Raw genomic sequence first — 23,912 nt, 5'->3', positions numbered from 1 at the left:
TCAAAGTATTCATTCTCATCACTAGTTCCAATACCGAAGCAAATCTCGCGAGACCGGACGAGGGGATAAGTTAAGGAAACATGGCGACGTCTAATTTGTTAAAGGTAAGAGACACTTAAGCCCTTTGCCTCCAAATGCTCCATAAACAGCCAAAACTCCGTATAGACGCTCATAACCTCCAAACGACTATGTTGTACTATTGGCGTTTAGCGGCTTGCTTGGACTGTTCCGTGCATGTCCTGTCAGTTTATAAGATTGTCTTGCAGCCTGTGTTTAGCTAGCTGGCTGTGAGCTAGCTGAGATTAATAAAGCCAATAATCACAACAATGCTGGAGTGCATGTAGACCACCTAAAGTCATAAATCACTCCACTAGGTGCTTATTTACAGTATTGTATTGTTTATAATTATATATCATAAAGAGGCATGTTACTGTTACAGTTAGCACGCATGTTGCTAGCCTGGCCAATGATTAAATGACACTCAGTGTAATGCCTGAGCTAATCATATAAATGTGAACGAGTGTGAATCATTTTGACTTTCATGTGCTTATAGTATCTTGCCTTGTTACGATGTATAATGTCTGGGGAAATTTGTTTTTTTATAGTTTAATTATGTAAAGGAATCATCAGGGAGTTTAAATTAGAGTGTGCATGATGTTTATTTTCATGCAGTTAAATATAGTAGCTGTGTCTCAAAAACATCTAGTGAGCTGCCTACTTACTTTGAATATCATGTGAGTGTTCAAAATTATGTCCAGTTTGACAGGTTAGTATAATTTGAGTCTTTTACTTATCAAAAACCCCTCTTTTCTGTCTATTGAGGATATGATGTCAGTTTGAATTGTATTTGAATTTAAATTGTAGAATATTAGATTTTTTTTCTCTTTAGTAATTTATTGTACCTTTTGATATTGGCTATTGATTTCATTATTTCTTTATTTAAAGCTCTTAGGTGCCTCGACAAACATATTTTAATCTTAATACAGATGTTGGTCATACATCACAACTGAAATATAGTTGTAATTTATGAGCAATAATATTAAAATGGCTTAAAATATTTTAATGATACAAAAATAATTAAAAATGCCAGTAAATAACCAAGAAAAACAGAAAACAAACAAAAGAATTAAAATGGAAAAGGTAAGCTACTGCATATAAGCTGTTATGATTAAATAAAGACATATATCTACTTGTTTTCTAATTATCTGTCTCCCTTTATGCTTATTTTGCCTAGAACAAAGGTTCCCTCCAGTTTGAGGACAAGTGGGATCTTATGCGTCCCATTGTCCTGAAGTTGCTTCGCCAAGAGTCTGTAACTAAGCAGCAGTGGTTCGATCAGTTCTCGTAAGGCCCTGTGAATTCAGATCTTTTTACAACACCAAATTAGAAAAGTTGGGACAGTATGGAAAACGCAAATAAAAAAGAAAGCATTGATTTCCAAATTTACTTTGACTTGTATTTCATTAAAAACAACATGGAAACAATTTTTTTTAATGTTTTGTCTGGTCAACTTCAGTTCTTTTGTAAATATACATCCTTTTCTGTCATTCCGACATGCCACACATTTAAAAAAAAAAAAGTTAGGACAGGAGCAATTTAGAGCTAATCAGGTAAATTGGATAAATAATGAAGTTTAGAAACGGGTAATGTCAACAGGTGATTGTAATTATGATTTGGTACAAAAGCAGCATGCAAGAAAGGTCTAGTCTATTAGGAGCAAATATGGGCAGAGGATTGCCAGTTTTACTACAAATACACGAAAAAAATTGAAATGTTAAAAAACAATGTTCAATGTCTGTAAGACATTTGGATATTTCACCTCCAACAGTGCACTACATAATAAAAAGATTCAAGGAATCTGGCCTCAGGACTACTTTAGCAAACCTTTGTCAAGTACCACAATATTTATTTACATCTACAAATGCCAGTTAAACCTGTAATGTGCCAAAGGGAAGCCCTATGTTAACAGTGTCCAGAAGTGCATCAACTTCTTTGCTCAGAGGCATCTGTGATGGATCATCACAAAGTGGAAACATGGTCAGATGAATCAGTTTTTCATGTATATTTTGTGAATAATAGATGCCGTCTGCTCCAGACCAAAGACGAAAAGAATTATCCGGACTGTTACCAGCAACAAGTCCAATAGCTAGGATCTGTCATTTACTTGCACTTCTGTGATGCCACCATTAATGCTGAAAAGTACATTGAGATTTTGGAGCACAATATGCTGCCTTCTTTTGCTGGGAAGCCCATGCATATTTCATTAAGACAATGCAAGACCACATTCTCCACATACTACAAAGTCCTGGCTGCGAAGGAAGTGGCTATAGGTATTTGACTGGCCTTTCTGCAGTCCCGACCTGTCTCCAATAGTTTACGTGGCGCATTTTGAAGTGCAAAATGCGACCATGAAAACCCTTTACTGTTGCCCACCTTAAGACTTGTTTGCAGGAAGAATGGGACAAAATTACACCTGGAAAAATGTAACACTTGGTGTCTTACATTTTAGAGATCACTACTTTCCTTTTTTATATGCGTTTACCATACTCTACCAACTTTTTCTGATTTGGGGATGTAGATTCAACAAAATGCTGGTAATCTAAATGTTAAATGTGTCATCTTATTCTTGCAGAGATGTTCATGCAGTTTGTCTATGGGATGACAAAGGACCGGCAAAGATCCATCAGGCCCTCAAGGAGGACATCTTAGATTTTATTAAGCAAGCTCAAGCGGTAAGAGAGGTTTAGGAATTAACTTCACAGTAAACTATCACAAAGTAGTTTTTTTCTTCATATTATTATTATTTTTTTCCCCTCATCATCTTCTTCTTCTTCACTTATGGATAATTTTTTATAGAAACATCTGTTTAGTAGGACTATTATCAATGAATATCCCAACACAACCCATGCTGCTCAGGGTGCAATATAAAGGGATAATTCATTTTTACATACCAGTTTGAATAGTTTTATTCTGTTGAACATGAAAACAAAATAGTTCTTCATCTGAATCATCTCGCATTGTTGATCATTGGTGTTTAGCGAGTGCTCAGTCACCAAGATGACACGGCGCTTCTCAAGGCTTACATCGTGGAGTGGAGGAAGTTCTTCACACAGTGTGACATTCTGCCCAAGCCCTTTTGCCAGCTGGAGATCACTCTGATGGGCAAACAGGGCAGCAGCAAGAAGTCCAATGTGGAGGATAGCATTGTTAGGAAGGTGAGTGGGATAGAGCTTGCTTGTAGCACATTTTCCTAGATTGGGATTCATCCTTTTGGGCTTATTGTGTTCCTGCAGCTGATGCTGGACACTTGGAACGAGTCTATATTCTCCAACATCAAGAATAGATTGCAGGATAGTGCCATGAAGTTGGTACATGCTGAACGGCTGGGAGAGGCGTTTGATTCGCAGTTGGTCATTGGGGTCAGAGAGTCATATGGTGAGTTTTTTTTATCTTTTTAATAAGAGATTTTTGTGTTTTTGATGGATGATGTTGTTGAGGCTGTATGATATTGGAAAAATTGGGCATTGTGATATTTTTTATTTTCTTTTATGAATACAATTTTACCAGATGATTTAAGCCGCTTTGGAAATTTGGAAACAAGTCATTAATTTAGATTGATAGGGATGGGGATTGTGAGTAAATCATTCATATGATATAATAAACAAATTACTGTATTAACAAAATTAACTAATTTATGTATAGATACATACAATAAAAATCTCTTTAAGGCAAATCATTTCACTCCACATTCATCTTTGAAACGGCTCTTGGGCATGCCAGTGCAAGCTCTTTTTTGAATGGGGAAACATCAAATTTTCCAAAACCTTTGGTCAAGCTTATGATTAAAATTCATATATGGAGGCACCAGTGAATTGAACTCTTTAATTGTCTTTTAAATTTTGATTCATGAATCAAAATCATGAATCATTACAAAGGTTTTCAGGTTGCACAAGCTAATGTGCATGTGCATTCGAAAGGAACAAGATCACGACATCAACCCTATTTACGCCTGTTTCTGAAGGCCACATTTAGATGTCATTCTGTCACTCAAACTATAACTACCATAAGAACAAATACCTTATGTGTTGCACAATATCATTCTCCTAATAATGCTGCGGCCAATCGCGCTGGTCTTCTGAAGTAATTTCCAACCTAATCCAGATGGCAAATCTCATACCAAAATGACAATGACCTCTTTGTTTATGTTTTGTGTGTGTTCAAATGATTTCCGACATGTGATTTGTGTTTGACTGGTAGAAATCCATGAAGTCAGAGTTTGGTTTTGTTTCGTGCAGATTACAAAACCAGAGAACATTTATTTCCAACTGTATTTGGTTTGTTTAGATGTAGAAGTTTCAAACTTTATGTAGATATATTTCTCATGTCTGTGAGGCAAGGATTTGCTAAGATTTCCCCTCCCCCAGAAAAATCATCAGTCATCATTAGTGATCAATGATTTGCTCATTTAGTTAAAGGCGAAGCTTCTTTTTCTTGAGTGAGCATATTGTCTGTTTCACTTTTCCCCATTCAGAATTATATGACTGGCATGTCTTGTGTATTTTACAGTCTTTGATACAATAGAGCAAAGATAAAATTAGATAAAACAGTACTTTGTGGAATTTTGGAGAGTCAAACTAACACTTAATGTATCAATAATGTAGTAATAATAATAATGTCGGAATGCTTTAAACTTTCTTGAAGTGCCCAGACAGTCACGTTTTAAATGTATTAAATTATTAACGTTGATTCCTTTGTTTAAACTCTGAAGTGACTCCACTAGGTCTGCTAAAATATCACAATGTGCGAACTTGCAATGGTTACATTGCAGGACCTGCAATGTCAAATTAATATTATAATAAGCAGCATCCATAGTTCAGAACGTGATTTGTGGGGTCATCGCAAAGTTGAATTTCATTTGGATGTGCTTTTAAGACATTTGAATGTGTAAGATTTCAAGTATGTTTAATAATAAGTTATAATAGTAATAATATGAATTATAATATTATAAGAATATATTAAGAATGTAAATTAATAATAAGTATATAAGAAAGTAATATTATAAGAATAAGTATAAATATAATTAAGAATAAGTTATAAAGTTTGATGCTTCAACAAAGATTTATTGTATTTGATTGTTTATACAATGAAGCCTATGACTATATTGTGTTATTTTACATATGATTACTGAATATTTGAGTAGCTCAGTACTGTTAGATTAACAGAAAGATTGTATTTATCTTTGTTCCATTTTATGCCGAAACTCCCCTACAAAATAATCCCAATTAATCTCAAATTATTAATTCTTTCCAAATAGAGTTATAAAATGTCTTGTGAAATTGTATTTATATCACAATATAAATCACAGAAAAACAAAATATTTCATTATGCAGCAAATCTTACATGTTTTCTAAATTGTGGTGCTGATCAACAATAATCCAGACTCAACATTGAACATCCAGTAATGAGACTAATGCAGATGCACACATTGCTATATGGATGTGGACATGAAATATTTTGCAACCGTTTCCGTATTTTGTGTTTTCCATTTATTTATGGTTGTAAGTTAAAATAGGGGACATTGTTGTCTGCTCTCTCAACTTTTAATGTTGAAAGTTTAACTATGCACTTTAACAATTTGACATTTATTGACATTTTAGTACTTTGAGACAAGATATTGTTTAAAAAATAACTTAAAGAGAGCTAAGTTTGTAAAATAACAATGTACTGGCAGCTTATTACCAGGTTTTTTGCAGCGTAATATACAACATCAACATAAACGATATATCACTTCTAACCAGGGGCGTAGCCAACAATTTCGAGCCCTATGCAAAAAAATTTCATGTGGACCCCCCAAAGAAACAGGGAAAGGGGTGGATTGATAACCCTTTTCCCCTACTTACTACGCCTCTGCTTTAAACTATTAAAAATGTTTAGAAACTTCACTATTTCAAACTTTTCAATAAGTGAAGAAAAAAAACATGAATCACAAAATATGGAAAACTCTCGATTTACAGATATTTTTTATAGTGTAGGTATTATCAGTTACAAGTAATGCTGCACGGTATTTGAAAAAAAAAAAGTGAAATAAAAAAGTGAAATGTTTTGTTTTACTGTGAATATGTATTGTGTTTAGGGTTGGGTTAATAGACAATGCCATCGCCTATCTCCAATGGCCGATAGACATCACTATGCTGAGCCGGCATCTTGACTTTCCACCCCACACCCATTGCAGCAGCAACCCGCTCGCGAAAAATACACTCTTAGGCCCCGTTTACACTTATACTTCTTAGTTTTAAAATAACATTTTAGAACGAAAACGATCCATGTCCACACGGGCGTTTCATCTAGCATTTCTGAAAAGATCACTGTCTACACTATACTGCTGAAAGTATTGAATTAATCTTGTCTCTGTTTAACGACTCTTTGGTCTTTTGACTCTATCAGGTTACGTGTCACAGTGTCAGTACACTGCTTCAATCTTTTGCTTTCACGCTTGTAAGCAATTTTAGCAAAAAACTTAGATACTTTTGGTTAGTTCCTGTTGGTTTAGCACCTTTTTAACCAACCAAATTTGTCGACGCCATTATATCGACGCAGATCCCTCTGCCTATTCATGCCAGAGTCTCGCGGAAAAAGTGACTGACAGGTGGTAATTTGTGTGTAACTTTATTTTTTTATGATTTGGTTATTGGTAAAACAAAGACCATGCAGGTCAGGTAGTGAAAACGGTAGGCTACAAATAATTAATTCGTTATAGATTAATAAATTATTCATACGTAATTAATTCACCAACGCCTACGACGACGATGCCATCATCATTTCACATTACACATCGTACGATGCCAAACTGGTCGACATCACCCAACCCTAATTGTGATATGAATACAATTTCACCAGATAATTTGAATAGCTCTGCGTGGAAAGAATTCATCATTTTAGACTGATTGCCAAGATTTCTTAGTGCAGTGCATCTGCGTAAAATAGAATAAACAAATTGTAGTTATAAATAAATAAAATAAATCAAAACAGTGCTTTATACTTTCTGGATAGTTTAACTGTATTTGGATACAAATTGAATAATCAAATGTAAATTAATAACACTGTATATTAACCTTTGATAAAGCTACAAACATTATAATTTCTTATTATGTACCCTTAAAAATACAAGCGAATGTTCTGAACTATGATACCAAGTCAACAATGCAGATTCTGTGATGTGACTACTGCAGATGTACACATTGTGATATTAATGCTGAACCCATATATATCGTGCAGCCCAATCTAAAATCTCTAATCTCTTCCTCAGTGAACCTGTGCTCCAATCCTGAAGATAAACTGCAGATCTACAGGGATAACTTTGAGAAGTCATACCTAGACTCCACTGAGAGGTTCTACAGGACCCAAGCACCGTCCTATCTGCAGCAGAACGGAGTACAAAACTACATGAAATATGTGCGTCCAGGCAGAGATCAGATTTTACACCACATATTCTCCAAGCAATAGGATTAGATCAGATTGCATAACCAGGGGGAGTGTTATGACACACTGCTTTTCTTTGTTTTTCGTGTTTTCAATCGTGTCTCTGTTTACAGGCAGACGCTAAGTTAAGGGAAGAGGAGAAACGTGCACTACGATATTTAGAGACACGACGTGAATGTAACTCTGTACAAGCAGTGAGTATATGATTGGCTCTTAAGAAATGCATTAATTATACAATTAAGGGCTTCTCACACCACACTTAATCTTGGGATACGATTCCTGCTTTTAACCCTTGGTAACGGAAAATGTCTCATTTTGAAGTGGGGTTACTGCTGCTTTTCGCCCAGAATTAAGAAACCATTTTTAAACCTGAGAGCCTTACACAGGCTGATTCGTTCAATCATAACACTGACAGTGCAGATATACAAGTAATGGAAATGTTAACTAATACCCAGAAGTAATTGTTAATCCCAGTGTAAAAAATGAGCTGAGAGAGGATCACGTGATCTCTACTGGTGCTCCTATTGGCTGTCGTTCAAGAAAGTCGCTTATCACTTGCATAAAATTGAAGGATTTTCAATTTTGTCGCATTGCTCGACACACCCACACGGTCACCAATGGTCGCTGTCACTCCCTTAGAGGGATGTCACCAGAAATCGCTCACTCTCCACTGATATGAGCGATCGATTGTCGCTTTGCTGCTCGTAGTTTAATTGATGCTTCGTTCACACTAGCAGCGACTTTGTAGCTGCCTGTCACTCTGGGTGGTGACCTGCTGCAAATGCCGGTCTGTGTTGCTCTACAACACAAAGAATACAACCGGCCTCTGAATAAGCTGAGAGAATATCATGTGAAGTCTGCTGGTGGAGGAGTCTCAACTTTGTTGCATCGCTCTACATGCCCACACGGTTGCTGTCGCTCACGTAGACAGATGTCGCCGGAAATCGCTCACTCTCCATTGATTTGAACGGTCATTTTGTAACTTGTAGTGTGAATGAGGCTGAGGTGTGAAAAGCCCTTGTGTATAATTTTTACGTTTAGCATTAAAACAGGCATTAATGATTGAATTAGTTGTCAATATTAAATGAAGTCATATCAGCAGTCTGAATTTGTGCACTTTTTTCCTTCACAGCTTATGGAATGTTGTGTGAATGCACTGGTAACGTCATTTAAAGAAACTATCTTAGCTGAATGTCCAGGCATGATCAAAAGAAACGAGACTGACAGTAAGTATGAGATTCTTTAGAAATGTTTTTAAACGTGACCACTTCAGGGATTTTTACTACAGATGCTTAAAGGTTTCATTGATCAATAATAGCTATAAATTGACGTTTTAATTTATTTTAAATATTTATTTTTTAATTTAAAATATAATATCTTCCGGTGATGTAAAGCTAAATATTCAGTGTCACTCAATCCTTCAGAAAGCATGCTAATATGGTGAACTGGTGCTCAAAAGAAAAATTATCATTAACATTTTCTGCTTAATATTTGTAATATATTGTGGAATCTTTGATTAAATAAAAAGTCAGACCAATATATTTCTTTCTTTTAATACAACATTTTGTTGTCATAACTGTTTATTTTGGTTAATTTAATACTTGTTGAATTAAATGTATACTTTTTTCTTTAAAATATCTTGACACAACTGTAGTCTTTTTTTAAATGTAAGCTTTGTTCCTCTGTGAAGTCTCCCTAAACTCTTCACCCACAGAGCTGCACCTCATGTTCTCTCTCATGGATAAAGTGCCCAATGGGATTGAGCCCATGCTGAAAGACCTAGAGGAGCACATCATCAGTGCTGGACTCGCAGACATGGTGGCCGCTGCCGAGACCATCACAACTGTGAGCACAGCAATCACTGATTAAAAAGAGATTTTGTGACCTTTACACATTTAGAGCATTCATTGGCCTTTGTTATTTACAATATAAATAACTATAATAAATAAATAACTTTAATAAATAACTGTTTTTATTTAAAGGTTTGGCCATCGCTAATGTTGATGCTCTGGTTTAATGTTTCTCTTAAGGATTCTGAGAAGTATGTGGAGCAGCTCCTGACTCTGTTCAATCGATTTAGTAAATTAGTGAAGGAAGCCTTCCAGGATGATCCTCGCTTCCTGACAGCTAGAGATAAAGTAAGCATATCAACCAAACTGTATTCATTCTCATTGTCTCACAGCTGGTCTCAGTACAGTAAGAGGCCTGCATTACTAGATCACACCACAGATGGTTACCAGCGTTCTGTGATGACGGTAGTACAGCGGGGGGTTTTATCTTTTAAGTCTGGTAATCAGAAACAACATTGATGCTTCTAGAACATGATTTGTCATATTTTTAATGCATCACACCTACTGTTTTAATGCCATATATTAATAATAAAAAAATATATATATATAATAATAATAATGGTTTTAATTTTCTCCACAGGCATATAAAGCAGTTGTGAATGATGCCACAATATTTAAGTTGGAGCTGCCAATGAAACAGAAGGGGTGAGTAACGACTGCTTTCTAGGAATCTGTTCACACTTTATTTAAGTGTGATGCACTAAATAGCCAACTCCAATATTCAGTAAATGTATAACAAATTAAGCAAAAATGCAGAAAACAAGTGGCACTGGGTTAAGGTTCTATTTATTAACAAATTTCATTTTTAAACAATGTAATAGATGATAGATACCGAACAGTAATTATTGTGTTTTTGTTATAAACAAACTTTATTATAAATATCAAGTCTAAACAGTTTTTTAAAGCAAAACAGGACCTATTGCATGTTTTGAATGGACTTCAAGTACTTGCATGTCTCTCTCATTTAACACCATTCAAATGATGTTAACTGCATTACATTAGTTGCTTTGAAGTGTAAGCTGCTTTCCATTTTATATTATGAAAAAAATAATTTTTTTCCAAAAGAAAAAAAAAATCTGAACTTGCACATTAATGAAAACTACAAAAAAAGTGTTGTTTTTCCATTTTCCCCCATTTGCAATTAATAAAATCTTTGCAAAAGGAAATAAAGAGAAAAAAAAAATTGGGACATGTATATCCGTGGTCAGAAGGGAATAAAAGTGCTTGTCAAATTGCATACTTATGCACTATTCTACTCCATTCTTTAGTGTAAATAGTGTATGTAGTGTGTTCATACTGAAATAGCTGTTTTATTGTAAAAACAGTAAGTGGACTTTACATACCCAGATGATACACTAATTCAACCATTGGTCACTTCACGCACTCAACAGCTGCAGCTTTGCTCACGTAGCAGAAGGGGCAGAGCTTTCAGGTACTAATGTTAGATTATTTATTTTGGATTGTGAAAACAAAATTATCCCACAAGAGTGACTATGCCAAAAACATTAGTGTTCATTAGTGGGGCAACACTACATACATATACTATGCTATTGATTGTGTTAGTGCATAAGTAAATAGTGCATAGTGTATATTGTGCCATTTGGGACGCAGCTGAAGATATCAAATTTGGCTTTATTAGAAAAAAAAAATCTAATAAAAATTGAAATTTCACAGTAATAAAAACATATAGTATTATCAAACTCATTTTAAAAATGGAAAAAAAAATCAACTTTTATCACAGGCTGTGAAAAGGGTCCTTATTAAAGTCCATATTTCAGTATTTTGTGCACTCATATAAAAGATGGTTCACATCAAAAAGAAAATTCTGTCATTGATTTCTAACTTTCATTACTTTCGTTAAAATCTTAGAAACACAAATTAAGAAATGACAAATTTGCAGTAATAATTCAGCATTTCTTGTGCTGTTTGCTGTCAAACTGTACACAAATTTACACATCTTTGTTCTTCATTACTTTTTTGACTTTGGTTTTTGTAATTTCTATGAAGGGAACACAGTGACACAAAGGGCTCTATTTTACCGATCTAGGCGCAAAGTCTAAAGCACATGGCGCAAACGCATTAAGGGGTTTGTTTGAAAATACTTCTAATATTTTTAGGATTGAAAAATTTGCTCTGCACCCTGGCGTATGATCTAATAGGGTTGTGCTTATTCTCTTTATGAGTTATGAGTGTGTTTTGAGCATAACGTGCATTAAACCAATCAGAGTCTCATCTCCCATTCGCTTTAACAGTCAGTTGCGTCACGCCATGGTGCATTTGCTATTTGCATGGTGGACTTTGTAAGTGGAAAAACTGAACGCTTCACTAATGAGAAAAAATAAACAGCTCATCTGCAGCACAAGAATAAAGAACATGCCTCCTCCATTTGGCCTCTTTATCTTACTTTTACTCTTTACTTTACTCCTTTACTTTGGTGGAGTAAGGAAACCGTGGAAACTCACTCCACTGAAGACATCCATTAGCCTACATATTTTAATAACATTTTAATCCTTATTTTTTATATGTAAAGATATTTGTGTATTGCTGTACATCCTATGTGTATTAAGTAATGTTTAAGCATTTGGACCCGCATAGGAACACAACTAACATGCTCTGCGCTGGACTTTTAGACCAGCTTTTAGTTAGTCAATGGCGCTGTCTATTTCAGTTCCTCAAAATAGCAACGCACCAACAATGCGCCTTAACACACCTCCTTTATAGACCAGCACACCCATGAGTCCACAAAGTGGCACAAATGGATTTGCTGTTTAAACAACGTGGCACAAAACATGAAAATTAGTGTTGAGCTGCTCTAAAAGTAATAACAAATCATGCCAAACACGTCTTGCGCCTTATTACGCCTGGTGTAAGATAGGGCCCAAAGAGAAAAAACACTCATAAATGACACACAAATGACTTTAAATTACTAAAAAAAAGTAAAAAATACATTTTATGATCAATACAACAAATACTGCCTTGTACAAATAGGCTGAATGCATGCCGCAATAATGTCATAAGACACAACTTAAACAGGTCACACACCTGTAGAGAAATGCAGTACCTGCTGGAAATGTAGCTACTTTCTCAGTAAAAAGTCAGTGATATTTAGGCTTCAAGTGGAAACCCTTTATAAAAACTACATGAGGGTAATGGAATGAGGACAGAACTTTTGTATAATATTTTTCTTCAATGTCTTTAAACACAGAGTGGGCCTTAAAACACAACCAGAGTCAAAGTGTCCGGAGCTGCTTGCTAACTATTGCGACATGCTGCTAAGAAAGACGCCACTCAGCAAAAAGCTGACCTCAGAGGACATCGAGCTCAAACTAAAGGAAGTGGTGAGAGACTCTATTGTTGTCACATGTTGTTTGCTCATCTGTTGTCCTTAAAAGTGTTTCACAATACTATGAATGTCCTTTTGTAGCTACTAGTGCTTAAATACGTCCAGAATAAGGATGTGTTTATGAGGTACCACAAAGCTCACCTGACCAGACGTCTGATTCTGGACATCTCAGCTGACAGTGAGATCGAGGAGAACATGGTCGAGTGGCTCAGGGTGAGAATAAAAGAGAAATGATATGGTGTGAAAGTCTGTTTGAGGGTTTCATACATTATTCACTCACTGTTCGCTTCAATCGGGCATGTTTCAGGAAGTTGGGATGCCTGCTGACTATGTGAACAAGCTGGCTCGGATGTTCCAGGACATCAAAGTGTCTGAAGATCTTAATCAGGTTTTCAAGGAGATGCACAAACACAACAAGCTGGCTTTACCAGGTGACTTAAAACGCCACTTTCCTTTCTGTATATGCATTTACATTAGCTTTAATCTAAGTTCATTAAAATGAATTACATGAAGATGTATGAACAGAAACATTAAGCATCATGAAAAAAAATGTTTCTTGAGCACCATATCAGCAAATTGGAATGGTACTTTGTACCATGTGACACTAAAGACTGCAGTAACAATGTAAAAATGTAGCTTTGAACTTTTCAATGTATTACAAAAGAAAACTATTATTTTAGATTTTTTTAATTTTACAGTATTTATTTTTGTTTAGATTAAATGAATGCATCCTTGATTAATAAAATAAATAAATAACTTTTAAACAGTGGTTAAAATTATGTTATTATAGCAATAATATATATAAATGTACATTTATTTTCACTGATGTTGTTCTGGCCTTTTGGCTGAGGCCACGAAAGTATGGTTCCGGGCTTTGTTTCGAATGCACTTCACATGCTTTCATTCGATTCTCTGTTAAACGTTTAATTAACCAACAATAAATGCATCAAAATCAAGTTCAAATTTATATCAAATGAAATTCAATATAACACAATAATCTAACAACAACTGAAATATGAAGAGCCTTCGAAAACCAAGCTCTCAAGCATACTTCTACAGCCTCAGCCAAAAGGCCAGAACATCAAGTCAAAACACTGACCCACTTTCATTCTTTCAGCTTACTTCTGTTCCATTTCCCACATCTTCATGATGTTTACATTCAAATTAATGAACAAAATAAAAACAAAACACCAAACATTAGTGTTTAAATTAACCCAAGCGCCCTTTTAAAAATAGCTATAACAAAGGTTCTGAAATTATCTTGTTATTTGCATCATTGCCAAGTCCTTGCCCACACCAACACTGGTATTTTTCGAAACTGCACTATGCACAACTGGTTCTATGCAGTTTCACTGTTTGTCCACACGAAAATGCAGTGTCAGGTGACTAAAACTGACACTTTATAAAAGGATTTTGCAAAACTCGGCTACAGTGTGATTATGTGGCCGCTACCACCAGAGTTTTCACCTCATGACAAGAGCATGCACACCAAATGTGGTACTCTGCCTCTGTTCTCACATTTTCATTGATTTGTATGCAATTTACTCATGCAAATACTTAATTCTCTGTTTGGTGTGTGGAGTGCGTTTATTCATATTTATGTTGACAGAGTTGTTTTTTTAATGAAAGTAGGAAAAACAAGCATTATAAAAACATAAAAATAAATATTCTAAATTCAAAGTTCCAATGGTCAAAGAAATCTTGAAAATATTTTAAAATATACATTTTTTACAAACACTTATGATTGGTTCATAAGATCAACCAGGGGTGTTTTTCCCAAAACATCATTAGCCAACCAAGGTCGCAAGTTCTGTCATTACAAACATAGTTTGTTGATTTGCTGTTTCCCAAATCCATCGCTCCAACGAACATTCGCAAACTGCGTTGCAAACTTGAGCACTCGCTGTAGTTAGAAACATAGTTACTGGCTGTGTTCTATTCCCACTTATCCCCCTATGCCCTATTCATTTAGAACATTCTAACATTCAAAGTTGGAATTATTAAAAATAAAAAAGCATTAAGCTCATCTCTCTTAGATGTAATTTGCTTTCAAAGTATTTTTACAGTTCAGTTTTAGCGATCTTCATGTTTACAGTAGTGCTCCCTTCACAGTGCACTTTTAAAACATTGATGTCATTTTGAACACAGCCTCATGGCGAAAGCTATAGGTGACCTATTATTAAAAAGCTAAATTTATGTTACGTCTCCAAAGTTTGTGAAAACAAAAAGCATACGTTAATTCTTTGATTTAGAGTGGGTTATCAGTATCTGTACTTTATATGACATGGGCCTGCAGGTAAGAACTTTCTGCAGTGGTTGACAAGTGTCAAATTGTAAAAAATTTTGACTTTTCTAAAAAATAAATAAACAATATCCTACTTAATAATAATAATAATTATTATAATTATCATCATCATCATTAATATTATTATTATTATTATTAAAGTATGATTTTTTTATTTCTAATAAATATTAAATATTAAGTTCATTTTATAATAAATAGCCTCGTTATTTATTTATATGATTTATATGATATTAGTTTTAGCTTTTGTAAGTGATATATTTTAGAATAGAATATGGAATAGTCAACTTCTCAATAATATTAGTAAAGCAAACGTAGGCCCTATATGTGCCATTTACATATATTTCAGTTAATATGGAAAGCGAGTGCATGTTTTTACCAAATCTAATATTGAATTTTATTTTAAATGTGTGTTTGTGTAAAACAATATAATTTGCACAAAGAAATTATGTTTTTTTTTTTCTAAAAAAGTAGTTACTCCACCCAGTTTGGAGCATCATTATGGGCGTTTTATGTTATAACTAACGTGGTTCAAGCGATGGATCTGCGACAGAGAAACTACGGGTTTTGGGAAACACTCGTCATTACATCGTTCTTTTCCCAACCGATACATTGTACTATGATAGTTCAGCTGCGAGTTACGTCATTGTTTGGGAAACGCACCCCAGATCATTAAATACTGATCAAGTCATTAAAGGTCATTATCAGCTGATTAATAGGAGCACCTCTAGTGAAAATATGTAATACTGTTAATAATCTACAATTATATGATGTGAAAATGGTTGGTCTAAGGTCTCTTTTTCACTTGCCAGCGGACTCTGTAAACATCAAGATCTTGAATGCTGGAGCGTGGTCACGCAGCTCAGAGAAAGTGTTTGTGTCTCTGCCCACTGAGCTGGAAGACCTCATCCCTGAGGTGGAGGACTTCTACAAGAAAAACCACAGCGGCCGCAAACTCCACTGGCATCACCTCATGTCCAATGGCATTGTGGGTGTATTTTATACACTACCTTTTTATTGATTTGTAGCTACTGTAAATAAATATTTGCAACTAATAGCTAATCAGACCGTGTGCTCTTCGGTAGATCACGTTCAAGAATGAAGTAGGGCAGTATGACCTGGAGGTCACAACCTTTCAGCTGGCTGTACTTTTTGCCTGGAACCAAAGACCACGGGAGAAGATCAGCTTTGAGAATCTGAAACTTGCCACTGAGCTGCCTGACGCTGAGCTGAGGAGAACTCTCTGGGTAAGAGCATCACGGAGTACGTTTACATGGACACCAATACTCCAATTAAGACAATACTCTGATTAAGAGTCTACCATGTAAACTGCGACTTTTAATGACCTTAATTCGACTGAAGTCATAATTGAAATAAACAGAAATCAAATGAAGACATGTGGAGTATTGCTATTTTAGTCACACTATTGAAGTGCAGTACATGTGTGACGTAATGATGTTAATCGAATTATGTGCTATAACATGTAAAACGGGATTATGAAAGGAACATTCAAAAAGTAACTCATGTAAACACCTTAATCACACTATTGTCTTATTCAGATTAAGGCTAATAATTAGATTTCTGATGTCCATGTCAACGTAGTCAGTGATTGCCTGTATGCTCCTTTTTATTTGAGTCACAGCAGACTGGACCATTTCACCAACCAGAGTAGAGTAGGATCCCAAAAAGACGGGGTTTATAGCTTTCAGTATAAAGAATTTCAAATGTTGGATTGTGTATGAATAAAATTCAAATGCATTTTGGCATTGGATGGATGTAAACTTATTGTAGGTATCTTTAGCATAATATTTTTGCTGTTAAAGAGGCCTGTTGATGGATGTTGTATCATCATGTTCTTCTTAACTTTCCCTCTCTTTGTGTACAGTCTCTTGTTGCCTTTCCAAAGCTCAAACGCCAAGTGCTGTTATATGAACCTCAAGTGAGCTCTCCCAAAGACTTCACGGACAGTACATTGTTTTTTGTTAACCAGGAATTCTCCTTGATGTAAGAAAATCTTATGTTTGTTGCTTTTTATCACTATTATTTATTTTTTTTGAAATGATCCTTTAATTGTGAAAACATTTTTTTGTTGTTTATCTTCAGAAAAAACTCCAAGGCTCAAAAGAGGGGAAAGATAAACCTTATTGGCCGATTGCAGCTAACAACAGAGCGAATGAGAGAGGAGGAGAATGAAGGCATCGTCCAGCTTAGAATATTAAGAACACAGGTATGAGAGTCCAAATCTTTAAAGGGAACCCCCAAATGTTATGATTGTATGCTTTAATACACCGATAATATAAATGATTATAAGTTTATAGCGCACCATTGTTTTAGGTGTGCAGTTGGTTCCGCGTTGAGGTCAGACGGTTGAAATACAATACTGAACGAATGCCATATTTTAAAACAAGAAATGTTAGATGCTTGAAAACAACTGTTACATAACTGGAGAACATTGAATGGATATAAATGTGTTGTTATATCTATTGTCCTACTCACTGCAGTAAAACTGAAGAAAGCAGTGAACATGAATTCCTGAGCTATAGTTTAGTAAAGTATTCATTATGGGTCACTCTGATCAGGCTTGCGTCTCCACTACAAATGCTACCATTATGTTTTCGCACTCTCCCCATCTTTGATACCCAGCTGAAGTGCCCTTGAGCAAGGCTCTTAACCCCTAATTGCTCCCCAGGCTCTGGAAGCAATAGCTTCCCACTGATCTTGGTGTATGCGCACAGTGTGTGTATGTGTGTGCTCTTGAATGGGTTAAAAGCAGTGGACCAGTATTGAGCTCACTTCGACAAGGCCCAATTCTACCCCATAGCCCTTCCCCTTCTATCACATGAAGGAGTAGGGGTGTCCCAATTCTTTTTAGCTTGAGGGCGTAGGGATAAAGGGAAGGGTAGAAAGCAGGTCCTAAATAACCCTTTAAACTGAGATTTATCAGGACCACACTCGAAACCAAGAGATACAAAAATTTCACAAATACACCATCTACAACAGCAGCATCTCTACATGTCTACACAAGTCAGGCTATGCACAAATAAGTATTTTTTAGCATTGTTATGATATTTTTTGGCTATCCATAATTATAACAACTTCTTTTTCACATCTGTAACTCGTTGACACTCGAATACTTTTTTACATCTGTAAGTAATTAACACTCGAATACCCTGTCCAAAATCTAGTGTCAGGGAATGAGCTTTTTACAGTGTCTGGTATAATGTTGATGTTGTTTTCGTGTGTTTACATAGATGAATATGGCCACAATGTAAATACACAGTACAGTTACGAGCTTATTGCCACATTATATCGTTATGATAATGTTGTAAAAAAAAGAAATGATTGAAGAAGAAGAGAGAACCCAGTCCAGGACACACGAAACAAGCAAAATTCCTTTATTGAGACATGTTGGTTAATCTGCAGTCATACAGCATCTTTAGGATATCCATGTGTCTGCAGAGCCCTACTAGAGGTCCACAGTCTGCAAGTTCTATCACAAGTCTAATTTGAGACAAAGATGTCCTGTCTATATTCTCCTGTTAGGAGGAGGGGAGATCGCTAAACTAAGCATGCAAATTCGGTATTGGAGTCAGCATGGCAAATTGGCATATAGGTGTTAAAAACTGGCCCAGCTACTAACCACACAAGTTAATCAACACAAGGGTTACTGTAAAAGCAACACCCGTAAAACCTGCCCATAGCATTTGCATCTCTTTGGCCTAGCCAGTAGTCAGAAAGACAAAGGGAAAATATCCCTCCTAGCTGGGATGTTCATGAAATGATATAATTAAAAACCAAAGAATATAACTTTTCAGTTTTATATAGATTATTGTTCATTTGAAATTAGATTATATAAATTTATATATCCACAATAACATGATATCGTTGTCTTGAAGATGAATACCAAAAAATAATGCAACTGGAATTACTACAACAGTCACCATCGTCAATCTCATATGAAGTAAGAGCTCGCGATGACATATGATGACGTGTGCAGGTGTTGTAGTGGTGTCCCCATTTCTTAGGGGTTGAAGCCCTTCCCCTTCACACTTTGTTTCAAGGGGAAGGGGTAAAATAATAGAGTTAGGCTTGGGCCTTAATATGGTGTATGTCAGAAAGTTGCGATCAACATCTTTTGTGTTCAAAGAAGAATTTAAATATTGCAATTGTTTGTGCTCCGGTTTCCCCCACAAGTCCAAAGACGTGGTACAGGTGAATTGGGTGAGCTAAATTGTCTGAGGTGTATGTGTGTGAATGAGTGTTTGTGGTGTTTCCCAGTGATGGGTTGCAGCTGGAAGGGCATCCGCTGCATAAAATATGTGCTGGATAAGTTGGCGGTTCATTCTGTTGTGGCGACCTCAGATTAATAAAGGGACTAAGTCAAAAAGAAAATAAATTAATAAAAAAATAAAACTTTGGTGCTCGAGTTCTTTTATGTGCCCAAGTTATTTTATTTAAATGTAGTCAATCATCAAGTGCCACAAAAAGAGAGAGAGGAAGGACGGTGCCTTGTGAATGGCCCAATGTATTGATATGTTAGCAGCCCTGTAAACAACAATGGAGGACACATTTCCTGTTCTTGCTTTTTGGCACGTGGCTATTTGTCACAAAACAAACAAAATGACCCTGGTTAATTGCTGCACATTGTCATTCTATTACTAGTGTTGTGTTTCGTCTTTGTATTTAAAAATAGCAAGTCCTGCGTGGTTTTTCCATGAACAAGTTACAATTCTCTGTAACCCAACCAGTCAGTATGAAAGTGGTACTTTTTTTAAAAGTGGAAATGGACGTAAATGCGTACTGTACCAAACCGTAACGCTGTTGCGCTTTAAAACTAGAATTTTCATTCAAAGGCCACACAAAATGGAATCGTCCTAGCATTTGAAGTTGTGTAGCTGTAAAACATATCAGGTAGTGCCTGTAGTTCACTAAATACAACCATCTGATGTCATCGACCTAATAGCACCCTCCATATTCATGAATCTTTTAATCTTTAATGGGCTTTCTACTACATATTCAGTAAGACTTATATTTCATGCAAGTCATAATATCTGAGATTACATTTAACCCCTTCAGACCCTGCGTCCATTACAATGGACATCACATGACATCCCATTTTTCTGAAATTTGGAACATAATTCAGGTCTGAAGGGGTTAATGGCCATACACACACCTATAATGAAAACTGTGAGATGACTATAACAATAAGTACATTAGTGTCTACATCAGGGGACAATTGTTTTGTTTTTCATAGACATGCACTGCAGTTATGTTGATGTCTTCAACTTGTTAAAGTAGGATAAATGTTTATGTCATTTATCAGGTTTAACTTTTAAACCGTTTGTATAGTTGAGTAGATACAGCCTGATCGCGCAAGGAAACTTAAGTATTTTTCATTTTGTCAGTTTAATGGCTAATTCGTATGAATTTGTACGAGTTCAGTCGTACGAAAATGTACGATTTGAAAAAGGAGGCATGGCACCCAACCCCACCCCTAAAACCAACTGTCATTCGGGATGTGCAAATCGTACTGAGATCGTACGATTTCATACGAATTAACTAAAAAATCAAAAAGGTACGAATTGCAGTGAGATAGCATTGTTATATTTACGTTATTTTATTGCGTCAAATAATGTTCACACACCCTAGCATCCACATTAAACTGAGGTATTCTTGGGGCTAAACGTTCTTTCTTTCTTTCATTTCAGGAGGCCATCATTCAGATCATGAAGATGCGCAAGAAGATCACAAACGCTCAGCTGCAGACCGAACTGGTGGAGATCCTGAAGAACATGTTCCTTCCTCAGAAGAAAATGATCAAGGAGCAGATCGAGTGGCTCATCGAGCATAAGTACATCAAGAGAGACGAGACGGACATTAACACTTTCATCTACATGGCGTAGCGCGGAAACGACTCTGGAGGAGATCCGTAAGCGTTCGAGAGGACGACGCTCCTGTCGACGATCAGCAGCGGGGAGGGATGGTGATCTCCAACTTACTGCTTAGGCTGCTGGTCTGGTGGCGTAGTCACGAGCTTGTTTTAACAACAGACAGTCACACATCAGATTTAAAAAATGTATTTAAAAAATTAAATCCCTGCCTTACCTTACAGTCAAGACACATGGGATGAGGATAGGAGATAAAAAAAATAGGAAAAAAAAGACAAAAGGATTCTATTTTTGCCATTGGTAGTCAGTATGCATGGTGGGCGGTTTGCCTTTTTGTGTGTATATCTCCAGCAGCATGCGGTCAGTGGGAATGTCACATTCATCCGAGGACTTGTTTGTGTGTGCCGTGTTACGAGTGTTTTTTTCCCCTTTCCCCAACATCCTTCCCCCTGGAGCCCGACGCACAGCCCAGAATGAGAGCTGCAAACACCTGGTGCATGCCGACACTGAAGAGCACGGGCCGGGAGAGAGGACTAGCATTAGCACTTTCTCACTCTCACCACAATACGTCAGCATGGCTTTATTTGGGTTGTTTTTAAACTACTTGGTTTTTGTTGACTTTTTTCTGTCAAAAATTTGCCGCCATCCTTAAGCTATAAGAGAGGCTGATGTGACTGGTTACTTTTGGTGAGACTTGGCAACAGTTCAGAAGTCACAAAAGGTCAAGCTCTGCTAGCAGACTTCTGTGGGCAGAGATCTGGCAGATTTCAATGGGTTTTTTTAGCTGGGGGGTGTGCTTGCATTACCAGTATGCACCAAATCAGAAGGTCAGTTGTCAGTTTTCTTTTTAGCTAAACTTTTTTTCCGTTAACAATCTCAAACAGTGACTGAATTGCAGACAGATTTATTTTGAGGGTCTGGTATAAGGTGGCCCTACTAACGTCCTGTAACGTATGTTGAATTTTAGACAAACTCTAGTTAATTCTCATGGCAAACACAAAGGGTAAAGCACAGGAGTCTGAGTAAAGCAAGCAGCGCTCCAACCTCAGGTAAAGTAGGGCAGTTATTTTAAGAGCAGGGTGAGCTAACTTTCATTAGCGTCTCACGGTTTTTGCTAATCACATATTGCCAAAGCAAAGCACAAGAGTGCTGGTCTCAAAATCAAATAACGTACTATAGTGATTGTGTTCCCTTTGTTTCCGAGGTCGCCCTGAGAAAGCCTCATCAGTTTCCGCCAACCACATCTAGTGGAAAAAAGGATGCCTGGCCTTTTATTTTAACCCTATTATGAACAAAAGCTTGTGCAATTACTGATCAGCTGTTTATTAATATTAACATTGTGAAAACAAAAAGTATTATTTTCCAGGCGGATTACAAATATTATGTGTGTCTGGTCAGTAGTTTTGAATTACGGTTAAAGTCAGACATCAGTTTGTTCACCGCTTGCGTCATCTATACAGAAAAGAAGCCATGTTCACTGGCTGGTGCCATCTAGATTTGATTGTATATTCACATCCAAACACAAAACACGTCATCTAAAAAAGATCTGCGTTTGCGTCCCAATGTAACTGCTGTCCATCTTAACTATCACGTTTTCTGTCAGTCATGTCCATTTTCTTTGTTTTTAATGCAGTCAAGTCACTAATATGTCTGTTTTCACACGGTAACTGCAAATAGTGGGAAGGATTGTACTGCAAAGGCTTTCTTTATAAGATCCAGATGTACAACAGTGTTTAAGAACATTGTGTTACTTGATTGTCCACTTTATTTATTGATAACTTAAGCATGTTTGAGAGAATGAGTGTGCGTGTGTGTGTGTGTATATGTATGTATGTATGTATGTATGTGTGTGCGCTTAAGAGCCTTTTACAACAGGGTGCTGTCATATCCTGTTACGTTTATGCATTTTCATTTTTGGAATTTAAAATGGATGTTTCTGCTGACTGTATGTTTTCCTCTATCAATTTCTCTAAGGTAAATACATATAATTTTATTAAAACAAGCACTATGATTTTCATATTTATCAATCACAGTTGGATTTGTTTGTGTGTGTGCTTGTTTCATTCTGAAGCCAATTGTTTATTTTTTTTCTTTTGAATGCAGTCCCAAAACTGAGATTTCAGTTCATTGTAGTGGAAGATGATGGAATTGAATAAAAGAAATGGTGTGAATGACTTTACACAAGGAAATGCTACATGAAATTATGAATACTTATCGTTTGCGATTGGTTTTTCTCTGATGCACATGAAATGTTTCTGTAAGTAGAGTCTGTGTGCACATCTTTCAGTGGTATAATGCAATAAGTGAGCGTGAAACAAGATCTTTGAAATCTGTTGATGGAATTTTCTCTAATAAAGTTGCGTACACGTATGAGCACTTACTATTAAGTTCATTATATTGTACTGGAAGGGTCCTATGTGTGATCATTTTTAGTGTTTAAGTCATTTTTAATGTGTTGTTTCCTCACTCCACTACATCACACACTAGCAGGAGTGTTTGTCTTATTTCTCACTTTTGTTTTTGCAGAGTTACTTCCATCATTGTTACAGGATAAGAGTTTTGTTTATTAAATCATGAGTTAATAAGATCAGTTTATCTTTGTAACTTTAATGAGACCTCCTCTGGTTTTTACTCTGCATTCACAGTAAACTGGACAGTCGTAAGTATTCATTTGTATGAGAAATGAAGAGAGTCCTGCAATCATTCCCACATACAGTTTCTGGTAATCTCATTTAGCAGAAATCTGAATGCACAAGTTCCCTGTCGTGTGACACAAGACAAAATGTGAGATTGATTTTGAGAAGGTGCATATGATCTGCCTGTGACTCTATGTGTTTTCCAAGATTTCTTGCCTGGGGCCTTAAAAGCTTCATGAATATTTGAAACTGATTAAGAGTTTTGAGGTGAATGTCTGCCATTGTACAGAGAAGACCTGGAACAGATGCCATCCTTTAAGTTTGAGCGAACCATTCTCTTTAACTGGATTAATTTTTGCACAATTTATTTACTGCTGAAATAAACAAGTTTGATTGAGGCACATGTGGGCTGAT

At 36.1% G+C, this 23,912-nt stretch overlaps 2 protein-coding genes across 6 annotated transcripts in view; one reads left to right on the top strand and one right to left on the bottom strand.

The window, feature by feature from the left end:
• Positions 1 to 23,912, bottom strand: part of LOC103908820 (uncharacterized) — a 98,486-nt gene that overhangs the window by 63,249 nt on the left and 11,325 nt on the right. The gene's annotated exons all lie outside the window — the stretch shown is intronic.
• Positions 37 to 23,238, top strand: cul5a (cullin 5a). The gene is given in 19 exon segments (NM_001328059.1): positions 37 to 104; positions 1,235 to 1,344; positions 2,633 to 2,732; positions 3,039 to 3,215; positions 3,294 to 3,435; positions 7,307 to 7,452; positions 7,593 to 7,673; positions 8,612 to 8,705; positions 9,194 to 9,324; positions 9,510 to 9,617; positions 9,910 to 9,974; positions 12,535 to 12,667; positions 12,754 to 12,885; positions 12,980 to 13,103; positions 15,787 to 15,962; positions 16,060 to 16,221; positions 16,860 to 16,978; positions 17,078 to 17,201; positions 20,683 to 23,238. Coding segments are annotated over 19 exon segments (2,343 nt in total). The 5' UTR covers positions 37 to 80; the 3' UTR covers positions 20,878 to 23,238.

Source organism: Danio rerio, chromosome 15, assembly GCF_052040795.2.
Source record: "Danio rerio strain M-AB ecotype USA chromosome 15, GRCz13ab, whole genome shotgun sequence".
NCBI classification, from domain to species: Eukaryota; Metazoa; Chordata; class Actinopteri; order Cypriniformes; family Danionidae; genus Danio; species Danio rerio.
This window is presented reverse-complemented; position numbering and strand designations above follow the sequence as displayed.